The sequence below is a fragment of the Tiliqua scincoides genome, chromosome 11 (assembly GCF_035046505.1).
Source record: "Tiliqua scincoides isolate rTilSci1 chromosome 11, rTilSci1.hap2, whole genome shotgun sequence".
Classification (NCBI taxonomy): domain Eukaryota; kingdom Metazoa; phylum Chordata; class Lepidosauria; order Squamata; family Scincidae; genus Tiliqua; species Tiliqua scincoides.
In genome coordinates this window covers 948,584-976,242 of record NC_089831.1, presented here as the reverse complement: position 1 = coordinate 976,242, position 27,659 = coordinate 948,584, and the positions used below count along the sequence as shown (strand labels likewise).

The 27,659-nt window shown below is 43.8% G+C and overlaps 1 protein-coding gene across 2 annotated transcripts; it reads left to right on the top strand.

Moving 5' to 3' along the window:
• The first annotated feature begins 241 nt into the window (after positions 1–241).
• On the top strand, positions 242–27,466 carry GMCL1 (germ cell-less 1, spermatogenesis associated). Of its 2 annotated transcripts, none has more exons than XM_066639388.1 (14): positions 242–375; positions 3,745–3,868; positions 8,259–8,355; positions 9,766–9,863; positions 11,954–12,066; positions 12,868–12,933; positions 13,064–13,148; positions 13,370–13,460; positions 15,904–16,044; positions 17,082–17,151; positions 22,415–22,490; positions 23,693–23,838; positions 24,404–24,491; positions 25,868–27,466. In XM_066639388.1, exons 3-14 carry the CDS (start codon positions 8,277–8,279, stop codon positions 25,994–25,996), a joined length of 1,182 nt encoding a protein of 393 aa, XP_066495485.1. In that variant the 5' UTR covers positions 242–375; positions 3,745–3,868; positions 8,259–8,276; the 3' UTR covers positions 25,997–27,466. The 2 variants fall into 2 exon arrangements, with proteins under 2 accessions (XP_066495485.1, XP_066495484.1); XM_066639387.1 differs by lacking the exon at positions 242–375 and adding an exon at positions 7,384–7,525 and having other exon boundaries at positions 3,786–3,868.
• The last annotated feature ends 193 nt before the right edge of the window (positions 27,467–27,659 follow it).

Below are 27,659 nucleotides of genomic sequence, written 5' to 3'. Positions count from 1 at the left end.
TCGCTGGCCGCTGCGCGAGTCGACTCCGTCACGTGACTTTCCAACGGGCTCTCGCGGCGCATGCGCGTTCGCCCGCCCGAGTGTGGCGATGGCGGCGCCGTCCTTCTCAGCGGCGTCTGCGGGTCCCTCATGAGTCGGCGGCCCGGCGGCCATGGGGGGCCTGCTGAGCAGCGGCCGGGCGTGGGCGGGAGGCGCCCCCCGCGGGGCGGCGGCGACGACGACACCGTCGGGCGGTGGGGGCCCGGCGACGGCGGTGGTGGCGCTGAGGGGCGGCGGGGCGGCGAAGAGGAAGCGGGTTGGCGAGTGCGGGAGCGACAGCGACAGCGAGGACGCCGAGGGCGAGCGGGAGGAGCGGCTGCTCAACACCCCCCGCAGGTACTACGAGGCTGGCGCGGTAGACTGCCCTGGGGCGGGAGGCTCCACTGGCAGGCAGGCAGGCAGGCAGGCTCGGGGATGGGAGGCGCCCCCTCGCCCCGCTCCTCGCCCCGCTCCTCGCCCCCGGCTCTGGCCGCCTCTGGAGACCACCCGCAGGCCTCTGCCATGGGCCTCCTCGGAAGCAGGTGCCTGGTGTTCAATGAGGCCAGGGCTGTGGTCCTGCCCACGCCTTCTTGGGAGTAAGCCCCATTGACTGCAGTGGGCTTGCTCCTTGGAGTAGGCATGCATAGGATTGGGCTCTAAGAGCCCAATCCTATTCACGTTTGCTCAGAAGCAAGTCCCGTTATGTCCAGTGGGTCTTGCTCCCGCGCAAGCATGAATAGGATTGCAGCCTAACTTATCAGGTAAGAGTGCGTAGGAGTGGTTCCCCAGCTCTTTTGACTGGTCGCTCCCTTGCCCTAGTGGGCCATTGGCTGTGACTTCTCATTAATGCTGCAGTCCTATACATTGTATAGGGTGGCGGGTTTTTTGTGAAGCTCCCTGGCTGGTTTCCACCAGGGATATGCAGTGAGTGGGAAGCAGGTGAGGCTGAGCCTCCCTGCTGGTGTCTGAAAAATGCAGCTGTTGTGTGAAGCGCACAAGCACTCAAGTGCTTGTGTGCCTCACATGGTGGCGGCACTTTTCCAAGGTCTCTGGCGTGGACACCATGCCTCACCTTCCTCCCTACCCACTGCAAGTCCCTGATTTCCCCAGATCTCCAGGGAGCCATGGCTCACAGTTTGGACCACTGGTGAGTAGGATTGCAACCTGAACCTGCTACAGAGGGCCAAAAAGCGGCCCAGGCCTCTCTCCTAGCGCACCAGGAACTGGTCTCTTAGTTCCGGCGCGCACAGTACTTAATGCTCATGGCAAAGCAACCTGTGTGATCCCTGAAAGCAATGGTGTAGCTAGAGGGGTTGCAATTCACTAAGTTTTTCAGGGAGCCTCACCTCAAATGGTCCCTCCACCTCCTCTTCAGAACCATTCTGGGCAGTGGGTGCAAAATGGAGGCACCCTAAGCATATGACGCACCACCAGAAATGGCTCCAAAGGGGAGTCGGAGGGGCCACATATGCTGCGGTGAGGCTGCCCAGCAAATCTTAGTGCCTTGAGCCCCCAAATCAATGGATTGGCCTTCACGGTGCTATAAAGCACCCTTATTTCCCAACTGTACTTTTCATCATAACAGCATATCCAACACTTCAGTGATTAAAAAACAAGCTCTTGTAACCTTGCAGTTGTTTTGCTAAGGACCTCTGCTTAAGTCCTCCTGCTGTTTTTGCAAGTGGATTTGAAGCCTAGTCCAGTGTTTCTCAACGTTTGGCCCCCACCATACCACTTTGCACGAACCACCTATTAGAAGTACCACCAGAAGTAACTTGCAATGATGTCATCGCCAGTTACTTCCAGATTGGGAGGCCAGATGCGACCCAACAAACACTGGTAAGAGGCTCAGGGCAGATAGGAGGGCTTTTTTCAAGCAAATGTGATGCACATGGGAGCTCTGCCTGCCAAGCCTCCTACCACTGCTTGTCACAGTGTGTTGCTGGTCTTGCTGCCAGGCCGGGGGGGAGGGGTCTGGGGTTCCCACATGTACCACAGGACATCACTTCAAGTACCACTGGTTGTACATGTATGGTACAAGCACCACTGGTTGAGAAATGCTGCTCTAAGTCTGCTTGCTGGGTCATGTAATGCCTTGTCCTCCTTGATTTCAAAGGCAAGGGAATGGTTAATCTTTTTTTGGGAAAGGTGTGCTAGGCAATCATAATTTACCTACAATCAATACTTCCAGAGGTGTCATGTGTGACATGTCAGGTTTGATTGCAATGCTAGACACCTTTATCTGGGAGTAAGCCCCACTGAACACTGCAGACATATTTTTGAGTAGACTTGTGTAGGATTGCCTTGTTACAGCACAATCCTAGGCATGTCTACTTGAAAGGAAGTCCCATTGTGTTCAGTGGGGCTAATTCCCAGGAAACTGCATGGGATTTCAACCTTAGTGTTCATCCATCCAGGGTTCATTGTTGGTGAATGCACAAGATGTATTCTTTCTTGAATTCTAGCAACTTATGGGAACAGTTTTTGACAAGGCAAAAATAGGGACAAGGGCCAGAAAGGAGCAACTGTCCTGATAAATGTGGGCACTTGAAGCATGATTAACAAAAGTGAGCTGTTGAGTAGGAGGAAAGGAGTTTGCAGGACATGTGATAAATTCTTAAGTTCTCTGCATTTATCTAACCCTTAAAGTAAGAGTGTGCGTGTGTGTGTGTGTATTATAAAAGTAACTAGTGGACATCACCATGTCTTTTGGCAATGAATTCCATAAATTAACTACACGTTGTGTGAAAAAGCATTTCCTTTTATTTGCGCTCAGCCTACAGCCAGTTAAATTTGAAGAAAAAATATTCTGAGAGGTGAAGATAAATATATTTCCCTTGTGGCAGCAAATTCCACAAGTTTATTGTGTGTTGGGTATGTATCACAGGGCAAGGGGTGGCTACTTGTAGTGTTTCAATGGCTGTCGGCTCAGAGGCAATGTGGTGTGGATGAGAGAGTGTAATGTAGGCAAAGTATTAATGGCACAAGTAACAGCTTGTTTACTTGGAAGTGTCTCTGTGATCAGTGGCAGTTAGCCACAGGAAACGGTTATAGATTGCAGCTTTCCCTGGAAAGTTTGCCAGTGTATATCTCAGTCCATATACAAACTTGACATTGGCCTTTAGCAAGTCATTGTTGGCTTCGAAGGTCTTCTCTGCAGTATGGGATAATAATAGTGGCCTACCTTACAGTGCTGTTCAACTTGGTTAATGCATGGGAAGTGCTCTAAATCTCACCTGTGTTACATTAATGTGGCTTCAGGACCCTCCAGCTGTGCCAGGTTGCTCCTGTGAGAGAGCTGCCAGTGATCAGAAATATTAGGGTGATACTGGCTGAACTAGGATATGTCCTGCTGTGGTTGCTTTCTGAGTGATTTTGGAGGAGCATAAGCAGAATAACTCAGTTTGCAATTAATTAGGTTGCAATTTCACACGGATTTACTAACTAGAGAGTAAATTCCATTTGACACAATGGGACTGACTTCTGAGTAAGCATGTGTAAGATTATGCTGTTAAACCAGTAAAGAGGTTTAAACCTGGCTGGATAATTGTGGTCTTTTTATGTGGGGTGGGTGTTCCCAAAATGGTAGTAAATAAAACCTGGTTTGAAACTTGAAAGCAGTAAAATCTTTAAAGTAATGCATGCCACCCGCAAGCTTTTAATATATGTTTAATAAATGTTTGTGTCAGAATTCAACACTTATGTTTGTCTTTTTTCTTAATCTAGGAAAAAACTAAAAAGTACATCTAAGTATATTTATCAGACACTGTTTTTGAATGGTGAAAACAGTGATATAAAAATTTGTGCTCTGGGAGAAGAATGGAACTTGCACAAGATATACTTGTGTCAGGTAAGAATAAACAACTTTTTCAAGCAAATCTTGACGTTTCTGTTAGCAATTGCATTCAAAATTTTGGAACACTTAAGAGTCGGCAGTAGAAATATCTTCTGCCTGTGGTTCAGTTTTCAAGTTAATATAAATTCACACGGTATAAATATTTGAACGTAACAAAAAGTGGTTCTAGTTGGAAGAGGCACACCCTCATACTGACCAGATATTACATTTTTAAAGTTAAACATACCTTTTTAAAGACCAGATATTTAACATATATTTTTACAACACCTATGACACACACTGACATAGATGTGTGGCAGTGGTGCATGCTGAAGTGTATCTAAATGAGCAAAGACTTGTTTGGAACTGTCATGCTTTCTCTTTAATTTTCCGTTCTTGCACAAAAAAGTGTCTACAACACTGTTTCTATATATAGGTGTGGCCTCCATATCTGCAGATCCAGCTCAAGACGGGTCCAGTGGACCCACACTGAGCCAGATTCAGGTCCCACTTGACCCTCCAAAGGCTTTCCGGAAGGCTTTCTGAAGCCCGCAGAGGTATTGTGCATCTACCCGCTGCCTCTGCAGGCTTCAGAATGGCCTGTAGAGGCAATAAAAGCCACTTCAGGTTTCCTCAGGAAATCCAAAGTGACATTTTCGTGCCTTTTAAAGCATTCTGAGGCCTGGGGAAGCTCCCAGAGGGAACCTAGTTTCCCTGGGTCTCGGAATGCCTTAAAAGGCATAAAAAGTCACTTTCGGTTTCCCTCGGAAACCGGAAGTGACTTTTTTCGCATCTTCGGGTCATTCTGAAGCCTGCAGAGGCAGTGGGTGGATGTGTACTGCCTGACATGTACTGCCTTTAAGCCCTCCATTTGGGACCAGAACTGTGCTTCCGGAGCATAAGGGGCCAGAAATCACAAATTTGCTTATCTGTGATTTTCAGTGTCTGCGGGGGCTCCGACAATGGATACCCTGTGGATACCAAGGCCCCACCTGTAGATAAAAATTGCAAACTCCATAACTGGCTGCATACAGTCTTCTAATTAATAGACAACTCTTTGATCATTGTAGCTATTTTTAGGAAGGAGCCTCTTGCATCCCAGTTAATGAACTGTTTGAGCGTCTCCAGATGTGAGACTCATTGTAGATTATCAAAATGCATATGTTCTTCTGGGTTCCACTGTACCTATAGCAAAGGAGAAGAGGACTCACCAAGGGAGCAAGAACGTCAGATTATCGCTGTCCATTAACAGTTTTCTAATATGCTTCTCTGATTGAATATTGTCTGTGTCAAATATACTTTTTTCCAATTCTCAATTTCATTCCAAAAGCTGCTAGGAAATGCTCAAACTCTAAAATACATTTTTTTAAACAGAGGACAAAATGGGATGGGGAGGCCATCAGGTCTTTCCCAACGAGGGACAATAGGTCTTCACTTAACAGCATTAAGAAAATGAGCTGTAAGCTAGGAAGTCCGAGGCAGCATTCACTGTAAGGTGTACAGCTGAGCACCTCTGAGCCTAGCTCTGCAGAGCTCAGCAACCTGGAAGATCAGCAATGATATCAATACCGAGCATCTGGAGATGGCTAGTGACCCAGGAAGGTGCTGCACAGCTGAAGGAGTCTGCATGCTGGCATGGGTCCCTTAGAATAGGGATGTCCAGACTTTTTGGCATGAGGGCCACATCATCTCTCTGACATTGTGTTGGGGACTTGGGGAAAAAAGAATTAATTTACTTTTAAAATTTGAATAAATTTACATAAATGAATATATTAGAGATGGAACTTATATGAGTGAATGAAGGTCTTGCAATAGCTCAAGGCCTATAAAAGGCCTTGCACAAAACAAAGCCGGCCTTTCCTTTACTGCTGCTGTTACATCACAGACATGAAACAGCAAGCAGTGGGGGTAGCCCTCGGCCCACAACTCATACAAGAAGTCGTAGAGTCGCCCTCATACTGAGAACAGTTACGTTGGGCCAGCATGAACTCCAGCAAGTCTCCAGCAAGCTCATTGGAGACTGGGAACTCCCCATGGGCCGGATTGGGTTGGGGTTTGGGCAACCCTGCCTTAGAAGGAATATAGGTCTTGGGTCCTGATCTCATCCATGTACTTTCTAATAGGCCTAAACCATTCTTTCCTCACTCTGTAATACAGGAATAATAATATTGGGCCATTGTATTATGCTGTCAGAATTGCTGAGAGAATGTGCAGGAGATCCTTTGCGCACTTTATTAGAAAGTACCCTGTGAGGGAAGGGAGTCTTCTCCTTGGCTCTGGGAACAGTGGAACCTGGAATACCAAAGATTGTATAACACAAACTTATTCCTGATCTCTTTCCATACAAGGCTCTGCCAGGAGGAGTCCCCTTCCATTAGCAAATCTTGGCTTCAACCCCCTACACCTCTAGCTGGGATTTCTCAAAATTGGTCTGAGAAGATCCTGTGCTGTGTTTTGAGAACTGCTCCTTACCAGAGTGGAAAAAGCTGACCTAGAGGGCCCAGTGGTTCGAGTGAGGCCGCAGCTTCAGATACTGTATTCGTATTTTGTCTGAGCAAGCATCCCAGGAGTTTAGAGAATTTAATGAAGAGTCCTCCATACATTTTTGTAGTGGCTTCTCTGCGCTAGGGTAGAGTGTGCATGTCAGTAGGTGTAGAATTTATTACTGTTCAACTTGCTAGCCTTCCTCCCCCCTCAGTCTAACTAGCATTCAGCTATTATAGCTACAATACGGTTTTGATGTCTGGCTGCAGTGTACCAGCTGACAGTTTCAGTAACGCTACTTGTAAGTTTCTGACTTGTGAATGCTGTCCAGGATGGTTGGTTGTTACAGTTAGATCAGCTTTGTTTTTTTCTGACAGCAAAGCATTAGTTGTCAGGAAGCAGGTCTGCCAGTTTAAAAAAAAAATAACAGCAGCAATGTTAATGTGAATTAGGTTGTGGTTCTCGGTAAAATATGTGGTTGTTTTGACAATACTTTGTGTAAATTGGCTGACTGCAGTTCTGTAACTGACTGTCTTATGCAGTCATTATCTGTCATTGACTGTCTTTGACTGTCATTCACTGTCTTATGCAGTCAAGATCTTATGCAGAGCATTAGATGATTTGTGCCTGTTGGAAAAGGGACAGTTAAGATTCTTGTTGGTATTGTTGCTTCCATGGCTAATTCTTGAAAATGTCAGTACCTGCTCTGGTTTTGTGTTGAACACTTGGTGTTCTCTGCTAGTAACAGTTTTTTACTACATGTTTCTGAAGTATGCCTTATGTAAATAGTGTGATAGTTGTATTCTGAATATGTCTGATGTTTTAGAACGGCGTGTTTTTATGTATGGAAATTAACATTTGTTATTATGCTCTTATTGTACATTTCATGGCAGTGCACAGGTGTATATCACCAGTGAATTACATATGCTTCAAACTGCCTGAATAAATTAGATTTATAACTTGTTACCATTGGTAAAAAAAAGTTTGGTTAACTGTACAGGGGATCTACTACTGTACAAATAGACTTTATTTTTTTAATCTCTCAGGTTAACTTCAGTGAGTGATAGCGTCTCATAATTGGGTCATCTTCTGCTGTGATCGAAAGTTCTAGTAAAGCAGAATTTTTCACCTCATTGGATGGAAAACTAACTATTTCTAGTTTTATATGAATTACACTTTAATGAAAAGGTATACATAAATGGTGTACGTGTATGTGTCTATTAATTTACCTACACCTAACTGTATGTATTCATATAGCGATGTATGTGTATCTGTAGTACAAGACCACTCTTGTAAATTAATATGTATGTCTTGCATGTAGTCCCTTCTACAATTCCCTTCTAAGTTGATGCCTATAGGAGCTCTTGTGCAAATTTTGTGTAACTGAGGGGCCAATCCTGTCCCAACTTTCCAGCGCTGATGCAGAAGTGCTGACAGGGCATGCACTGCATCCTGTGGTGGAGGGGCAATCATGGAGGCCTCCTCAAGTTAAGGGAACATTTTTTTCCCTTGCCTTGGGGCTGCATGGCAGTTGCATTGGCACTGGAAAGTTGTATAGAATTGTGTCTTGAGTTTGACACTATATACTCTGGGTGCTTGTTACATGTTCTCTATAATGTTAGTTTTCTATGTTAGGTTTCTTGGGTACCTGAAATACAGATGCTCATTTTAACCCATTTCTGCCCAGCTCACAGGTATACAAATTTTATCCCTGTTGCGTAAATGCAACATTGGGAAGAAGTGGCTTAAGCAAGAATTTAATAGTGTATTTGAAATTTGTTTAGAAGTAGAACTCCACTATCATACTGTTCCTGTTGAAAATTTGGCACAGTTATTGAGTGCCCTGTTTAACATGTCATGTATGCTTTATCTGTTTTTAAAAAAATAAAATTGTATTAAATATTCGGTCTCCTTTTTGCAGTCTGGCTACTTTTCAAGTATGTTCAGCGGTTCATGGAAGGAGTCAGGAATGGATACAATAGAATTGGAAATTCCTGATCAAAATATTGATATTGAAGGTAAGCAAAGGATCATTAGCTTTCCTGAGCTAAGTGTTTGGAGAAATCATTGAGTACTTGTAAGGTCAGCAAAGACAATGTATATGGGAGATAACTTGGGAGAAATATCGCAGCATCTTTGGTGGCAATCCTGTATAAACTTACCTGAGAATAAGCCCCGTGAAACGCAGTGGGATGTATTTTTCGAATAAACGCTTATAGGATTGTGCTGTTAGTTGATTCCAAAATGTTACACCTGAACAAAATTTTGTAGTTTGTAAAATTCACTCGAGCAATGGTTCTCACACATTTAGCACTGGGACCCAACCCACCTTTTAGAATGAGAATCTGTCAGGGCCCACTGGAAGTGATGTCATGACCAAAAGCGACATCATCAAGGAGGAAAATTTTTTAACAATCCTAGACTGCAATTCTATCCACACTTACCCAGGAATAAGTCCCACTGACTATCATTGTTAAAAGACTATACATAGTAGCTTGTTAAAAAGTACAGGACTGTAGCATTTCCCCAAATGCAATCACATATCATGGTAGCATCAAGTCTAATATATTAAAAATAAAATATTAAAAATAAAAATATAAAATGTCTGATTGTGGATGAAACACACTAAAGTGCTGCCAATAGTCATAGGCGCACTAGGAACCATCTCTGCAAATTTTGACAACTATTTGCAACAACTAAATGCACCAGCAGTTACACTCACTGAGTTGCAAAGAGCTGCTGTTATTGGAACTGTGTCAATTGTCCGTCGATGCCTGCAATGATCTTAGGCCTTTGGTTGAGGCACGACCTTCGCAGGCAATAACAGGGGTACTGTAATTTTTATTTGTGTGTTCTTATTTCGCCTCCAGTTATCTCTGTGATTGTTCTTAATCTGAATAAAAATGTTATATAAAAATAAAATATTGAAATGAATGGGGGCCCACCTGAAATTGGCTCGCGACCCACTTGGTGGGTCCCGACCCACAGTTTGAGAAACAGTGCATTAGAGAATAGATTTCTCTAGCTGGAGGCTGTATTAACCAAAAAGAGGGGCACTACTGGAACTTAAAAAAAATAATAATTCCATGAACAGTCATACAGATCTAAGCTGTACAACATGCTTACTATAGTATTGGTTACAAATGAGGATAAAGTATTATGAAAAGTACCTTTTCTGTCTAGTCTTCTAACCGTGTGGCCTGTAGCTCCTGCTTCATTCTGCTTGTTATGTTTTTTTGAAAATTTCACTGTTGCTATTTTTACATTTGTAGGTTTTACTGTATGTTAGTTTTTTTTATATGTTGCTTTGTACTCCTGTGTTTGATGGGAAAGTGATTCATTTTATAAAATATGCATTGTATATGTAATGCCAGAATTCTTATGTTCTGATTTGATGGTGATCTGTTTTGTGATGTTTGTTTTTTTAGCTTTACAGAAAGCATTTGGCTCACTTTATCGAGATGAAGTGTTAATAAATCCTAGCCAAGTCATTGCCCTCCTAGCAGCAGCCAGCATGCTGCAGTTGGTAAGTGGAGATGATTGATTTCATTGAAGAGAAAGTCGTACACCCTTCATTTGATAAATAATAGGATATTCATAAAATGCTACACTTGTCAGTATTCAGATCTCCTGTTAATTGTCTCCAACCAGAGCATGTGCTTTATTGTTTATAAGGTTCTGGGTTCAGTCCTTTTCATCTCTGTTTTAAGAAATTTTTGGAGAACAGTGCTTGGGAGCATGTCTGTTTGTAAGACCTTGGAGAACTATTGCCAGCAAGAATCTAACAGTATAAGCCAGTGGTTCCCAGATGTTTTAGCACCAGGACCCACTTTTAAAAATGACACTCTATCAGGACTTACCAGAAGAGGTAGAGATATATATTCCCTTCTCTTCCTGGTGCATAAGAATGGTGAGGTGGGGACCCTCCTAACCTTTGGGGTATCAGTGGGTTCCTTCTCATCCTTCATTTCAGGGTGGAGACTCTGGTTTCTACTCTACTGGCAGTCTTCCCCAACAGCTTATTCACCTCCATGGACTTCCAGGATGTTGATCCTCCTGTATCCTTCAGATCCAAGCATTGCGGGTTCTTCCACTTTGCATTCAAGGCCCATTACTACCAGTGCAGTTCACTTCCATTTGGCAGTCTACTACATCCAGAATGTTCACCAAAGTTCATATCATTGTGGTGGCACACCTTGGGTAGGGGTATCCAGGTCAGTTCGTACAAGCCCAGACATTCCTTTAGCTTCCAGCAGACCGTCCTCTAGCAGGTTCTCTCCGACCACCTGGATGCATTTCAGCCACCTCCACATGGTACTCCAAGGTTTCAACTGCTTCCCTTGCCTTAGATCAGGGGTGGGCAAACTTTCAACTTTAGGGATCCTGGATCATTAACAATTGTATAAAAGAGGGTGTTTCAGCAGGTGCAATTTGTCATCTCCATTTGTTATAGGTCCAGGATCCCTAAAGTTGAAAGTGTGCCCACCCCTGCCTTAGATGACAATGTAGTGTTCCATCAGTAGGAACTGGCTCTAGTGAAGAAGTGCCTCCTATCCAGCCCCCCTGCCTTTCTTCCCCACCCAACCTACTGGGTAGGTGAGAGAGCATCCCTGAGTTGCTCCAGTGTCAGGCAAACACATAGGAGAATTTTCCACACTAACAGCCAAAAGATTCCTCTCATTGTTACAAACACTCTATTTATTTTATTTATTCGATTTATATTCTGCCTTTCTCCCCGAAGGGCACCCAAGGCGGCTAACAATCAGGTTAAAATACAAGACAACAAATAAACATTAAAAATACAAAACACTTAAAAACAATTAAAGCAAGATAAAATACATAGATAAAATACATAGCAGCAGATTGAAAGCACGCAGTAAAAGATAAATTTCTAAAACAGCCCTTAAAGATACTCTCCGTATCTGTGCCAAGCAGGGAGTTGAACCAGTCCCAAACATTCAGAGGTGTTTAAGAGTTTACGGATTGAATTGGAATATAAAATATCTTGGTTGCCCAGAACTGAAACTGAACCCCAACACAAAAACTGCCTAGCTTCCAGTGACAGTATGATTTTGTTTTCCTGTTTTTATCCCATTACGGTTTTTGTTTGGAAAACCTTACATTTGAAATAAACAGTTACATTAATGTTTTTCTACATACAGAATATCAGTGTATTTGATTGTAATGTATCCAAGCTGTTCAGAAATGGTAAGAGCTATCGAGGAACCAATCATATCCAGCTTTCCAGCAGCAATGCAGCCCCGAGGTAAGGAAACAAATGCACCTCTGGAGGCAGCGCTGAAAAGTTGGATAGGATTGGGCCCTGAATCACTCTTAAAGCTAGTGTCTGGACAGGAACTAGAAAACTGAAAACTAATTATCCGTAACTAATTAAAACTAATTATTGACCTACCTTTTTAATGGTTTGGCTCCCTGGTGCATGACCTCTTCTTGTTGTGCCTGGAAAATGGCTGTACCTCCAGCAACTAATCTTCTCCAAACAAGTGACAACTATCTATATATCACTGTGTTGACTTCTGACCAGCCAGGTTTTGAGGAATAGCTCATGAAATGTATAGATTTGAAGATTGGTTGCGCATTATTGTGTGTTTGCAGGATGGCTTGATACAGCAGTGTGGTGAGACAATGAAGGAAACGATTAATGTGAAAACGGTGTGCAGTTACTATAATTCTGCAGGAACATATGGATTAGATTCTGTGAAGAAAAAGTAAGTATCATTTAATGTATACCCCTGCTAACTGGGCAAGAGGCACTTTTTCAAGTAGGTGTTCCTCTTTTATTAGCAGGAGGAGAGTAACTGACCCTCCTCACCCCAGCAGTGTCTTTTCTAGTGGCTGACTGTTGCTGGTGTTCTTTTGCATCTTTTTAGATTGTGAGCCCTTTTGGGACAGGGAGCCATCAGTTATTGGATCCTCTTTGTAAACCGCTTTGTGAACATTTGTTGAAAAGCGGTATATAAATAATACTAATACTACTTTGGAATGAGTTTTATCTAAGGTAGAGAGATTCCTAATATCTGTGTAATTGAGCCTGACCTTTATTGAGGACAGTGTCTAACATAGTCCTTCACAAACGTTCTTGCATTTTGTTCCAGCTTTATGTGACTTTACAAGTGCCTGCATGCATATGTGGAAAGGAAGGGGTTTTAGAAATGTGAGGTATTGTAGAACTGAAGGTCGTCGAGAAGAATAATAGGTTATTTCTACCTGAGGCAGTGTAGTTGGGACAGTTGAATATCATAGGCAAGAGTGATGGGGAACAAGAGGATGGTGGAATGAGGACGTAGGAGGCACAAGCAATAGACTAAAAGTGCTGTGGGAACAAGAGCAGCAGGATAGGCGGGTTTTGGAGTGTGCAGGGCTTCATAGTAAAGGATGATATATGGTAATCCTGGTGCTATGACTGCTTTGGGTGACAACGTCTCATTTAGGGAGAAGCAGGCTGTTTAAAATATCCTTAGAGTAACTTTCTGCACACCTTTATAAAAGCTGATTTATTTTAAATCTAGGTGCCTTGAATGGCTCTTGAACAACCTGATGACACACCAGAGTGTGGAACTCTTCAAAGAACTCAGGTATTTAAATTTCAGATAGGCTAACACTTTCTCCTAGTTTACCAATTAATCTAACAGGATGCACATTTGAATAAGTTTGTGGCTGTAAACTGAGTTTGTTGCCTTCACATATCCCTGTTCTTTATTCCAGCATAAACCTCATGAAACAGCTGATCGGTTCCTCTAACCTGTTTGTGATGCAAGTAGAAATGGACGTGTATACTGCTCTCAAGAAGGTACTAACCAAAGACCCAGCAATCCCATGTTTGAAACAAGGGTAGATTGAGACCAGGGCTGATCTAATCATACTTACTAAGATGCCTTTGTACTTGGATACAAGCCAGCAGATGGCATCATCCAGCCAGGGTTTGGGGTTGTGCCTATCTTATTTAGTAAATCTTGTAACATTTCCCACCAATAATTGAAGGTGTAACTTATTGCACTTTGCTTTATCTAGTGGATGTTCCTTCAACTAGTGCCTTCTTGGAATGGATCACTAAAACAGCTTTTAAGTGAAGCAGATGTCTGGTTTTCCAAGCGCCAAAAAGGTACATGTGGTGTTGCAAGGATTGAGAGAGAATTTGTGTTAAAAAAAATAACAAACCTCCTTTCCGTGCAGGATATGCTTGAAGTTGACACTTCATAAATGGCCTGAGACAAACTTGTTGCCCTACAACACAATCCCGTGCATGCTTGCTTAGAACTAAGTCCCATTGTGTTCAATGGGACTTACTCATAGGAAAACATGCATAGGATTGCAGCCTTAGGGCCCGATCCTGAACATTGTATGCCAGCTCACTGTCGGTGCACAGTGTCGCAAACATGCCGTAAGGCATGCCTGCAACACTTACTGCCCGGCCAGCATAGGTGCTGGCTCAGCATGAGCCCTGCTGAGCCAGCGCTGGGCAGAGGATGGGTGACCACTGTCCAGTGCTTCAAGTTAGCACCGGGTGGCGGAGAGGTGAGTGGGGTCATGAGGGGAGACGTTGTGGGATGGGGAGAAAGTGTGGCAGGGGAGGGAGGGGTGGCTTGGGACCGGCAGAGATGAACTTCGACAGAGCCAAAGCCCCGCGTGGACCCTCTCGGCCCAACATGGGACTGGCTAAATAGCTAGCAAAGAGTCAAGTAGTTCCATTGCAGGCTGCTTACCTTATTCAGGGGAAGAGGAAAAATGTCCCCTTCCCTCAAGGAGGTGTTGGGAGCCGCCGCCGGCTACCTGGTTTGCTTAGAATGCCTCAGCAGCCATTTTGGTGCTGCTGCAGCCCTGAACTCCAGGCAGCTCAGGTTAGGCTGCCAGTTCCTAATCTGTTCTTTCCAAACTCAGTTTGTGCTTCTCAGGCATTTAAGTGATTGCTTTTACGCCATTTCTTGTAATGCGAATGAACAAACAAGCTCCCTTTAAGTATGAAGGGAGAAGTCTGAAAACTATTTGCCAACTTCAGTAAACTGCAGTTTCTCAGTGTGTCTAAGCACAGAGAACTTGAGGTTTGTTCTCAAACCATTTGATTTGATTCTGGTTTGTAAGCTAAACTTGTGAATTAACTTGATTTGAAAAAATCAGCTTCCTCATAATCGCCTGTAATGGGAAATTGCGGTTTGTTGTGCAAAGGAGGGAAAGGGTGCAGGGAGAACATGTCAAGGATGCTCATTCAAGCATGTTTATTTTCCAGCACAACAAACTAGTTGGTGTGACACCTGTGTGCATTCTATGAGTAGGTGTGACTTTGAACAAATGGGATCTAATTGTGTTAGTGTATCAATGAAAACATAACTTCCCTTCAGATTGGGAAGAAAGCAGAATGCAATGCCAGCTTTGTGGTACTGAACAATAATACACTGATCAACAATACATTGTTTAGTATGTAAATCACCAAAGATCCACAGATATTGTCTTCATTTACTCGCCAAGCATCAGTCTATTCCTCCACCCCACCCATGCTCTCCAGACTGCCCCCCAGCATGTACTTGCCAAACTGTCTCCAAAACATGCTTCAACATCCTCTACTAAGTCTAGTAAACTGTGATCCATAACTTATTCCCGTGGGAATATATTAAAAATGTCTCTGATTACATGAAGAATCTGAGCAACTGTACCCTATTTGAAATTGAGGAGAAACTTATAGAATGATGGCAGTACTGCTCCACAAACCTGAGTCTCTGCACAATAACATTTCTGAATTTTCCCAAAGCTCTTAAAAGCAGCTCTTTACTATTAATACAGTTAAAATACTGTATATTTCATACTCTTTTGCCATAGGTGGGTTCTCCATTTCTTGCTCCTACCCAGACACAGTGCTTAATTTGCACCATGACATAATCCAACAAGATTTGGTTTCTCATCACAAGGCTAAAAAGGCTAGTGAGCATGATCCCTAGTGAGCACAAAAACATCCACTCCAGGTTTTTTATGCCAGCTTCGCTCTTCTCCAAAGCAACGAAGTGATCGGTATGTGTGTTCTCTCTCTTTCTCGTCTTTAGTCAGCCAACACCAAGGCATTGGTGCAAACGAGGGCTTTTCCCTCCTGACTGGGATGGAAAACTTTGCCAGTCTGCTGTTCTTGTACTGACTGAGGCAACACAATTGTGTGACAGAAGAGAGGGAATTTTGCCAGCACATACCAAAAAGCCCGATGTCTTTGCACTCCAAGCATGCAGGGAGTGCTGTTAAGCTCAACAGTCTCTGTGAGCACACAAATGAAGCAAGAGCTCTCAGTTCTATTGAAAGAGAAAAACCCCTCTTTCATTCTCTCCCAATAATTTAAGGTGAACTTGCAGCACTTTGCCCCTTAAGAAAAAGGTGGTTTTTTCTTCTGTAGCTGGGATTTTGCAAGAGAACCCACTCTTCTTTTCTCCCAAAAATCTCGTCCTGGGTTTTGCAACTCAAATCCAGCACAAGTGAGAGGAATTTTCGCTTGCTTATCAGCCCAGGTGAGTAGATGACCAAGTTTGTTACTCTGTTCACAAACATCATATTGTGTTGTGACCCTGCAGATTTTGAGGGTGGCATCTCATTCTTGGAATCTGAACAAGGAAGTGCATTTTTGACAGTTTTCAGACATCTGAGGCTGCAATACATAGTCAGCGATTTGGCATCAGCAAGGATTGTGGAGCGAGATAATCTGATACCTGCAGGTAAGAATTGTTTTGCTCATCTTTTTGTTGCCTTCTGTTTCACCTGCTGGGGTCAGAACTGAGTCTGTGGGCACTTTGAGAGGTTTAAGCACCTGTTCAGATCCAGTTTATTGATGTGGAGAGCAGTTTCACATCCAGCTAGGTTGGGATGGGAGTTAGACTTTTGGTAGAAAGTGTTCCTATGTTTGTTGTAAGTCACTTTGGTCATTGCATTTTGCAGTGAAAAGGCAGGAAACAAATATCTAAAATAAATTTATTACTGGATCCCAAGAATGCCAGCTAGGTAGGATGTGAGAATTTAGGTCCTCACTATACTGCTCCTCAAATTTAGTGACACGTGAAAATGACTGCAGATAGAAAGCAAGGGACCCGGAGTCCAGTTCTATTATGTGTGGCGACTGTCAGAAGCAAAAGGTGATCCTTTGTTGTAGTAATCTTTTCATGTCTTCCATGTGTATTTTGGAGTGACACTTATCCTTACTAAATGAAAGCATAAGCTCTCTGCTGGCAGAATTGCTCAGTGGCAGTGTACTATTGTTTTAGTTTGGTTTATCACTCAAAGTCTCAAAACAGATTTATGTATAGGTGGCTTTTTCCCATAATGTGTAGTGTTCAGAACACTGAAGTTGTATATCTTTATCACTTTTGGAGCTCTCATTTTGGAACAGATCCCAGCTTTAGATTGCCATCTTCCCCCTGATCTCAGCTCTTGCCAGGTCTCCTGGCTCTCAGCCTCACATTTGTCTTCCTTACTACTAAATCTTGCTCCTTTTACATGTTCATTAAATCCTCCTTCTGTTATGCTGGCAGGAAAAAAACAGCCTCCACAAAGTGCCAAAACGTTCACCTTTGATATGAACCATAGGATCGAGTAATGTGGCAGCCTCTAAAACAGTGGGGTCCTGCAGCCTCTGGTGGTGGTAAATGAGACTGTGATCTAGTAAACGATGATGAGTAATGCTTAAATCTGTTGAAAGTGCTGCTTAACGTATGTGCCCTGTCCATAAAAGACCCACTTTGATCTCTTTAAATTTTAGAATGGCTGTCCTCTGTTTACAAACAGCAGTGGTTTGCCATGCTCAGAGCAGAACAAGACAATGATATTGGGTATGTATAGTCGACCCCCTTCCCTGTAATTCTGTTAGTGTCCTCCCTTCTCTGATACAGACATCTCAGTATGCTCATTTCAAGGCAAAAGTGAAAAGTGTAACTTAAAAGCCCTCTAAATTCTGTTGTTATACTTTTTGAGATTGTTGTTATTTGCAAAGACCCAGAAACGTTTGACTTGGCTAACTGTTGTCTTATGCCAGCACCACCTCCTTGCTCCATTGTCCTCTGCATTCCTTTGACAGTGTTGGGGAAGCAACAAGAGGAATTCCTACTGCTTTTTTTCTCCATGGTCTAGTAAAAAGCAATCTAGTGCCCATGTCGCCCCTTAAATATTCTGCATGTTCCAGAGGAACTTGGGGGAAGGGGTTGAGTGTCACTTTGGTTTAGATGGTGCTTTATAGGGTCTCTGCTGCTGCTACCTCTGCCTTCTGCACAGCCAGCACAGAATGAGAGACCAACTCTTCTGCAATTCCTGGAGAACTTGGGTGAGGGGCTGTTGTTATTGGCATCCTGGCGACTGAGTTTATGAACACAGGATCTGTGTTCCTGGCATGGGTAAAATTTTTATATTTAATCAAAAAAGCAGTGGTCTTCATTCTTTTTCACAACCCCAATTAATATCCCACCCACCCCTTCTGCAACCTTATCAACTTACTTCCTACTCCCATTAAGCCCTCCCAGCACTGTTCATTGTAACCAAATATTCTTATTAGAGAGCAGCAAAAGTTACCATGAAGTCTGGCACTAGTGAAAGCTGTTTTAGCACAATTGCTAAGAACCTGAGCAGGACTGGGACACAGTCTTCTAGTACCTGAAGAGGTCTACCGTATGCCATCCCATTTACCTGCTGGTGCCCTAGTCCAGTGAACTTCAAACTTTTTCATTCCCATAAGTTGCTGCAACCCCACAACTGAGGCTTGACCCCAAGGTTTAAGAACTCTGAAGTAATGTTGGCTTTTGCAGTGTGACTTGTATTCAAGCCTTTTCACATCTTTGTGGGATACAGAGGTAATTCACTTGAAAGCAGAAACTCATTAATTTTTGGTATTGGCCTAGGCCTCAGAAGGAGCTGGCAGTGTTGTGTTTTGTATAGAGAGCTGTTTGCAGTGACTCTGTGGGAATCAAAATTAGACCTTCCAGTTCATTTTATAATCCCCACATGACCTCTTGCGGGGGAAGTGTAGCTGTTCAGCATGGCATGGTGGTTTCCCTTGATGTGCTCAAATCTGGATGCTTTGCAGTGTTAAGCTGGCCATTCACTCCATTCATTATGAAGAGTTGTACTGAATCATGCTGCTGTTGGGTCTGGTTATGAAAATATTCCAATATTAAGTATCTTGGCAGCTCACACCATACACACGTTTACCCAGAAGCAAGTCTCTCTGAGTTGTATGGTGGTTACCCTCAAGTAAGTGTGCATAAGAAAGTTACCTAAAGATTGCAGCTTTAAGCATTGGCTTTCCCTGAGAGAGCAGAAAGTGGACCCTTGAACTGCTTTTAGAGTCCAACCTGACATTTGTTATCTCTTAATACTTGTCTATATTGTGACAGCCAGTACAGTTATAAAGATGACTTTAATCTTGAATCAGTGTGTGTAAACTATAGCTCAATGGTGGGTGCCTGTTTAGTATCCAAAACCCTGGCATTTCCACTTAGCTCTACTACTGGAGACTTGCACAAGACGCAGTCCCTCCTTGACAAAAGTGAGCCAGTTCTGTTTTTACAATATATGTCCAGAAACACTAAAATATCACAAATGACTGTTCCTGTAACTGTAGCCAAGTGTCTGGGTCAGCTTCCTATACTTCTTAGTAACCCAAACTTTGCCGGTCCCCTCCATCAGGCTTCCTCAGGCCCATTTTCACACAGATATATCGGTAGTTCTGCCACCATCACCTGTCTGCACTACTTGCAAACTTGGCCCCAGGAGAATGAGCCAACACCCCCTTTAAATAGAAACTTTCATTCCCCAGATTAACTGAACTTGAACTAAGGCTTCTGAACTGTGGGCTTTAGCATAGCTTTGGATTCACCCAACCGATCAAGAACTCAACTTTTTAAAGATTTATTTAGAATAATAGCATTACATAAGGAGAGCAACAGTTCCCAAAAGATAAAACATACAAGGGATAATACAAGAATGAAACGAACAAAAGCTCTAACTTTATCTATCTACTGTACTTATCCGCTAACAGAAATTCCAGCTTTGTGGGCTAAATTGATGCTCAGTTTAGGAAAATCCAGACTCTGGGAGGCGAATGGCAAGAAGGCAGGGAGAGAGTGGCTACCCAATGCTCCCCTCATATAGCTCAGGTGACCTGATAAAAAAGATAGAACTTGATTGCCACCTGGAACCTTCCAGAAAAAAGTTAGTTTAATCTCATTACTCTGCTAGATGTTTCAGCTTCACCCTTATTTTGCCTTCTCCTGGTACCTTAGGATAAACAAGAAAAAAGGAATTGCTTCCAGCTTTAACCCTTTAATCACTTCTCTAAACCCTTGTCCAATCCTGTTTATCTCTACAGCAGTTCTTCGCAGAAAATGTTGGGGGGGGGAGGCATTATGTATTGATGGGAATCCTCCTTGAAGCTGACTGTGTTTGAGGATGGCTGTTCTCAGACTGCAGATAACAAGGAAGGAAGTCCACAGCCTCCTGACTCAAGTTGAACATTGAACCACCCTGCCTCTTCAGTGGCAGAGAGTGATGACAGTGAAGATCCTTGTTCTGTGTTGGACTCTTTGGGGGGGGGGGGTCAGAAATCGTCCATACAATCTAAGCATAAACAGAAATTCTGATCAGGCTTCCATATGGCAGAAGGTATTCTGAAAAGGCTTTTTATTTTAGAGACACCAACTTAGAGTGTTTTCCCCTTTTATTGTCTTGTGTTCTGTTAAGGTGGTTAGTGCAGTAATTTGTTTCATCTTATTCACCTTTGATCTAGTTCTCAATTGGTTAAGGAGCTGCTAACTTTTCCTTACTGCAGCATTGCTGGACACAAGGATTTAAGCAGCTTTATTCATAGGACTTGCAAGACAATGGATTGGTGTGACTAAGTGATCATAACTCATCTTAGATCCAGTAGAGCAGATGATTCTTCAGGCCCAGTTTGGAGGCTACTGGTCCTACCTTGCCTTCCTAGTTGGATCTGTCTTCTTAATTTCTGCGATAGTATTCTGTGCCAGGGTTTCACAAACTGGGGGTCGTTATGGGTGGGTCGCAGAGCTGCAACTAACAAGCTGATAGATGAACAAAATGCATTGAACCCTGTGGAAGGTAAAACTGAGCAATACAGCATGTTTACTCGTGAGTGATGAACTTGCCTTAGTCCATTGCGAAGGGCAGATCAAGAAGAATCCAACAGCACCAGAGTGGTCCTGATCTGATGAACACAGTCCCCCAAAAACACTCAAGAAGGAAGTCCCTTTCTCTAAGCCGAATAATGTATTGAGCCCTATGGAAAGCAAAACTAAGCCACACATTTGCACTGATTCACAAGTAAGCAAATGTGCCTTGGCTCATGTGGAAGGACAGGCGAAGGGTAGTGCAAGGCTACCAGAATGGTCCTGATCCTGCCCATGGGGATTTGAGCAAGTGCTCCAGAAGGCATCCCCCCATCGTAGTACAGTAAAAAAAGGCTTGAGCTGGTAAAAAAAAGCTAGATGGATTTTGATGGTGTGTAATTTTTAAAATTGGGTTCCAGTGATCATAGTCTTGAAAGTACTGCTTGATTGGAAAGGGTTGTTCTCTTTTATCAATTCCTCTCCCCCACAGTGGAGTCTCATTTCCTCTCTTCATCCTTCTAGGTTTTTAATGCTGTTTAGAGGGAAGCATTGAATCTCAATCCAGCCCAAACAAAAAACATGCTAGATGTAAAATTGATTTTGTTCCAACTCACACTGACCTGACTTAAATATAAGAACTTTAATTGAACTGGGCATTGGGTAGGGCTGATAATCTTATGTTTCTTGGGGAGCGGGAGGGGTTGAGGTTTTTGCAGACCACAGGGAGAATTCACTTGGTGGAACAGATGTGGCTGAGGGAAAACCCACACAGACATGGGGAGAATATACAATGAGGATCATCCCAAACTTGGTTTAGCAGTTTCACATTTAAGTTCCTAAAGAGCCCACTTGTGTGTTCCATCCAGGACCAGTGCCTTGTTAACTTCCAGTTTGTCAAGCAGCTCTAGAACTACATTTCATCACCTCTATTTGACTTAATTCTTTGGACACTCTTGCCCCCAAAACTGGTTCAGGAATAGGCAATATCTTCCACAGTGAAGACCAAAGAAGAACCGTAGCTTGCAAGTCACGAGAAGTTGTGGTTCTGCTTTACTTTTCACTGGTTAGACCTCACCTGGAGTATTGTGCCCAATTCTGGGCACCCCACTAAGAAAGATGCAGCCAAACTGGAGCAGGTTCAGAGGAGAGCAATGAGGATGATCAGGGGGCTGGAGGACAAGCCCTACGAAGAGAGGTAGAGGGAACTTAGCATTTTCATTCTGGAGAAGAGAAGGCTGAGAGGGGATACAAAAGCTCTCTTCAGATACATAAAGGGCTGTCATATGGAAGGAAATAATTTATGCTCAACTGTCTGAAAGTAGAACTAGAACCAAAGGGTACAAACTGCAAGAGAGGAAATTTTGATTAGACATTAGGAAAAAGTTCCTGACAGGGTGGTTCGGCAGTGGAACAGATTGCTGAGAGGTGGTGGACTCTCCCTCACTGGAGATCTTCAGGCAGAGGCTTGACAAGCACCTGTTGGAGATGCTCTCAGAGGAGTTCCTGCCTAAGGCATGGGGTTGGACTAAATGACCTATTAGGCCCCTTCCAACTCTATGATTCTATGAATTCATTTAGCTCCCCCCACTTCTGACAGCCGACCGTCATCCCAGTCAGCTGCCTGTTTCTAGTCTGCACTGGAAAGAATCTGGACTGAGGCACAGCCCTAAATTGCTGAATATGCTGAAATTCTGCATCTCATGTTAGACTTGATTTATGAACATAAAGATCCAACGATTTAGTTAATTGTATGATTAAAAGAAGTTCATGCTGCTTCTTCATCAGCCTATGTGCGTAGACTATTTTGGCTGTGACAAATCAAGTTGCCTGGGGTGCACGACGAGTAAACTAGTCTACATTATACCCCAGTGTAATGTAATATCCAATTAACAATGTAATGGGGGTATAACGTTCAACTTGACTCTTGTTTTTCTTGGCAAAATTTCATTGTGTAAAAGGCTCTTTTTATGTTCTTAAGGCCTCAGGAAATCAATAAGGAAGAGCTTGAAGGAAGCAGTATGCGTTGTGGCAGAAAACTTGCCAAGGATGGTGATGTAAGTATGCATATTCCTGTCTTTTTCAAAACAGGTTGTTTGTTGACAGTATTAATCAGCCATTGTAGTATAGAGAGGATGCTCATAAGCAGACCATCTTCATTCTGAAAGGGTTGAATGTGAGCAGACATGGTTGAAGGGTGTCTCTTGCATCTGCTTGTCAACCATAGCAGTTGCCTAAACAGGGTGCAACTAGTACACAGTACAGTAAGGATGAAGAAGCAGTGGGGGGGACAGGACAAAGTGAAGAGCTGGCCTGAAGGGAAAAGGGCACTGATGGGAAAAGGTCTGTCTGCATAGAGGCTTCACCCACTCTCTGAAAATGCGCAAAGCACCCAGATTTGCTGCACTGCGTTGGGAAGCCAACCCAAAGCCTGGGAAAGCCTAACGGGGAGAGTGAACCCTCAGTTTAATGGATTAGTGGGGGAAAGGGTTGGCCATTAAATCTGAATGCGTTGAAGGAGATGTGTGTGCACATGACATACATGAACTAGTTTATCGAAGCAGAAAATGTCTGCTTACAAAATCACTTGAATTGAGCGTTCACTGTATTGCCAAATGGTTTTTATTCCCAGATTTTAACGCTCGGGAAGGAAACATGGAAGATGGGCTTGTGATACAGTGGCAAGGTTTAAGTGCAGTCAGGGTCTGTGGTGTGAAGGGGAGGACGTGGTGCTCTCCCAGAACCTCTGAGAAGGGGCCCTGGGAAGCCTAGCCCAAGGGGCTGGGGCAGGATATCCCTGCCTCTGGTACACAATGGTGGGGAGGGGGGGTCGTGGCTTCCCTATTAGAATTGGAGGACCAGCCCCCCAGCCCTCACATCTGAAGGCTGGAGGGGCTGGTCCCCGAAGTCTGATAGGGTAGAGTTGGACATGCCATTGCACGTCCACTGCAGGACATGCCATTCCATTCGGAAGCTGATTCCAAAGCTAATAGCTTAACATACCTGTATTGGGAAAAGGTTTTCATTCCCAAATTTTGATGTTCAAGAAGCAAACGCGGAAGGAGACTGGAGATATTGATAAAAGCAGCGTATGTAAGTTTCATTACCGAGAAAACCTCCAGTTGCTGATGGAAAAGCATGTCAGGTCCGTGCCATCTTCCAGACTTGCAATGCAGAGTTGGTCAGCATCAAACTTTAACTGCAAAACCCAGACTAAGATTAGAATGTGAATCTGAATATTTACCTTCATTCTCCGTAGTATTGTTGGCGATGGACAGGTTTCAACTTTGGCTTTGATCTGCTGGTCACATACACCAACCGTTATATAATCTTCAAGCGCAACACACTGAATCAGCCCTGCAGTGGCTCAGTGAGTTTACAGCCCCGGAGGAACATTGCCTTCAGGTGGGTGTGGAGCTGCTTTTTGTCCATGATACTTTGTCCCACCTGGGATTCTGTTTCTTCATCACACTAAACCAGCAATTTTCAACCTTTTCATCTCACAGCACACTGACAAGCAGCCAAGGCACTAAAATTGTCAAGGCACACCATCAGGTTTTTGAAAATTGATAAGGCACACCATGTTACCAGCGGGGGGCTCTCATCCCCCATTGGCTCTACTAATAAATGACCTTCCTCCAAATTCCTGTGGCACACCTGTGGACCACACATGGCACATCAATGTGCCACAGCACAGTTGGTTGAAAATGGCTGTACTAGACTGTTGTGCCACAGTGTGCCACAAGCATGGGAACTGACATTGCTGTTTGTCTCTGTAAATATCTGCGTTCGCTTGAAGATACTGTGGGCTCAGTAGTGTGGTCTGCAGGGTAGGAAAGATGTTCTTCCAATGGCAAAAAGGTCCCTTTTTTCTCCATCACTTCTCACCCTCTAGAAAAGTTGCTCTTTAGTTTTTGAACAGGTTGTGGCCTGCTTGCTGTGTCTGCTGCAATGTCTCCTCTGTCCTCAGGTTGCGCCTGGCCTCTTTTGATGGCTCTGGTAAACTGATCTGTAGCAGAACTGCAGGCTACCAGATACTGACTCTTGAAAAGGATCAGGTAAGTTTGAAAGTACTCTAGGTTCTATCGAGACAGGAGTGTGTGAAAGTGGTGAGTGGGCTTCCTTTGAAAAGTTAGTAGGGTTTGTGGATAACAGCAGGACAAAAATGAGAAAAGCAATCACTCAACTTCCAGCACTGGCAGTTGTGAAGCCATTTCTTAGGGTGCTGGTCCTTCGCATTTTTGAATTGCCTTCAAGGCAGAGGTGCTGAAGCTGTCTGTGGTTGCTGCAATGCCTGCTGACAGCTGATCCAGAAGCCTTTTCTTGTGGGACATCAACAGAACATCTGAGAACAAGGCTTGGATATTGGTTAATGGGTGACATAGTTACATAGTTGAAAGTTTTTACTTCCACCCTAATCTTTTGTAGTAGTATTCTTCTTGTAAACTTACGAATTTTGTAAGCTGTCTTGGGTGTCCCTGTAATTGGGAGGAAAGGCAGGGTATAAATGTGTTACATTAACAAATCACTCCAAGAGTGTCTGGGCTTTCCAAGATCCACTTGACCAGGCAGCGAACAGCTGGCTGTTCTTCCCAGAGGAGAATTGGCTGCTCTGGAGGGGTGGGTTTGTACTGTATGCAGATGGGTTGAGTGGGAGACTCCTGACAAGATAAGGCATGGCATGGCAGAGATACTTGAGTGGGCGTGTGGTCCAGAAGGAAAGATGAAGTTGGGTGACCCAGACAGCAGCATTGGGATCAGGGAAGAGGTGGATGAGGCCCAACTTGCCCTGGCCAACTTGTCTCTTGTCCTGTGAATGCAAAGCTCGCTTTCCATGCAACTTAAAGGTGACACATATGGGAACATTCAGCCTAAGACATACTTCAAAGTAAATGGGTCTCAGTGGACAGAGTTGTTTCTTTGGGGCCCTAGTCTGAAGCGGCTGGTGTCTTTTGCAGAGTAGCAGTTGTCTCCTGGCACTAGACAGAATCTTGCCTCTCCTGTCGTAAACCATGTGGCTGCTTGTAGTCCACTCCTCCTCTGTAGCAGGATTACCAACAGGTGTCTGGACAGGAGCTTAGTGGTTTTGCAGCAGAGCCCAGGGGCAGAAGCAGCCAGTGGCAAGGGGGGCATCCGGCTTCCTGTTGCCAACCCAGCATGTTGCTCAGGCAAACCCAGGAATACTGGCTGTGGATCCAAGGCAAGGAAGGTCGGGTTCAGAGGATCAAGAAACCTGATTAATGACGACACTTTCCGCCTTCCCCAAATATCCAGGACTTGAGTGTGCAAAGTTCTTAGAAACATTGAGCTGAGCAGCAGTCCCCAAGCTATGTGTGAAATTGTTTTTGATAATGTCAGTTTGCAGCCAATTTTGAGTTGGGAGGACGAATGCATTCTTTGTCCACCCCCAAACCCAGCTTTGTTTGCTTTTCAGGAACAGGTAGTGATGAACCTGGACAGCCGACTGCTGGTTTTCCCCCTGTATATCTGCTGCAATTTCCTTTATACATCCCCAGAGAAGAAAACGGAAAATGATGGGCAGCCAGATAACCCAGAAAGCTGAAAGTCAGCTTGGACTCCTTACTTTGCAGCAGCTTTAATACAAGTGCTCTCCAGTGCCCAGAGAGGCCAATTCATAAAAAGGACCTTCTACGCTGCAGCAGATAAAATGGAGTCTCCACTCCACACCTGTACATTCCTATGCATATCTGAGAAGAAACCAGACTAATTGTGGCAGACGTGTGTTTGTATGTGAATCTACAAAGAGATGCCTGGAGGAGATGCTACACCTGTGAGTTGCTACAAGCCCCCCTGCTGTTTACAGACATTTTAAAATGCAGCTTGCAAAACTGGGCATGCTCATGGTAACTGCAGACAGGTTTCTCCCTGACGGCCTCTGTTTTGTTTTTCAGGCTGAACTCCAAATGTTAAGGGTCAGTCCCTGCCTTGAAAATATTCCACTGCGTGTGGAATGTTGGGGGTGGTATTCAATTAAGCATTTGAGTCTTGCAATAATTTTCTGATGTGTTTGATCTTTTTATTCATATATTTACTTGTTTGTTCAAATTCATTTTCAAGATATTTTTTAAACATTGGAAGTGTTTTTACATGTTGTGGAATGCGCAGAAGAAATAGATGAGTTTCAAACCATATGCTGCAGGCCTACGGAAGCCCCCGTCTTTCTGTTTTAAGAACACTTCCCATATGTTGTTAAGCGCAGATCGTTCCCCAGCATTGAGGTGAATGGACAAGTCCCTGCTTGTGAGGTTGCACACCCAGCCTCTGAGAAGGGAAGGCACATGGGACCATGTGGTTTGGCCCACCGTGACTTTTCTTGCCACAGTTGCTCTGTTCTAGGGAAGAGCCAGCCTTGCTCTGACATAGTGAACCTTGTCTGCTCATGGGAGGCCTCTTGGGGCTGTTCTCACTTGGATAACAGTGTGCTTTGCTCAGAGCTTGAGCTCATTAGGAACTGTTTTGGTAATTGAGAAGTCTTCGAGATGCATCTTACTCATGTTCTGCTTGTCTACTGGTTCAGCTGGGACTGTGCCAGAAGCAGAGATGTGCTGGGTGTGTGGCGTGTAACTGTGCGCAGTTTCACTAGCAGACCTACACTGGGAGCGCAACACATCCTGAATAAGCTCAGGAATCTGTGACCTGGGAGTGCCTTCTTAGTTCTGTGTGTGTCTGAACACTTCTTGCATCACTTGAGCCAGGTTGCAGGCTCCATACAGGAGCTGGGAATGGGTTGGAGATTTTTTTAAAATCCTGAGTTGGTTTTTGTTTTTGTTTTTTTAATTCTGGGTTAGAGCTTAATTTTTTTAAAGACTTTATCTGTGAAAGGTGGGATGCAAACTATGAGAAAGTTTGTACTTATGTTTTAGGTTTTTTGTTGCTCAGAATTTGTCTTTTATGTTTTGGTTAGTCGCCTATTGTAGCATCAGGTAAAAATATACCCTTTGTATGCTATGATAAAAAAATCTGTTCAGCAAATGGTGAATAAACCATCTTTGGCTAGAATTGATAGCCTGGTGCCAGTATCCTCTCTACTGCTTCTTTGGAGTGATATTCTGACTTCTCAACATGAGCGATGTCTTTGAAACTTGAGGGACAGATAATATAAAATGTCCCTCAGGCAACCGGAATGAACTTCTCTGTCAAGCGTTTTCTCTGGCCCACCCTCAATCCAGATTGTTGCCTGAAGATAGAATCACAGAGTTGAAAGG

Bases quoted from the DNA above. Each gene is read 5' to 3' on its own strand.
- GMCL1 (XM_066639388.1), top strand. From the start codon at position 8,277: ATGTTCAGCGGTTCATGGAAGGAGTCAGGAATGGATACAATAGAATTG. The intron at 13,149-13,369 runs GTACTAACCAAA...TGCTTTATCTAG, and splicing joins TGTATACTGCTCTCAAGAAG to TGGATGTTCCTTCAACTAGT. The intron at 17,152-22,414 runs GTATGTATAGTC...TATGTTCTTAAG, and splicing joins GAACAAGACAATGATATTGG to GCCTCAGGAAATCAATAAGG.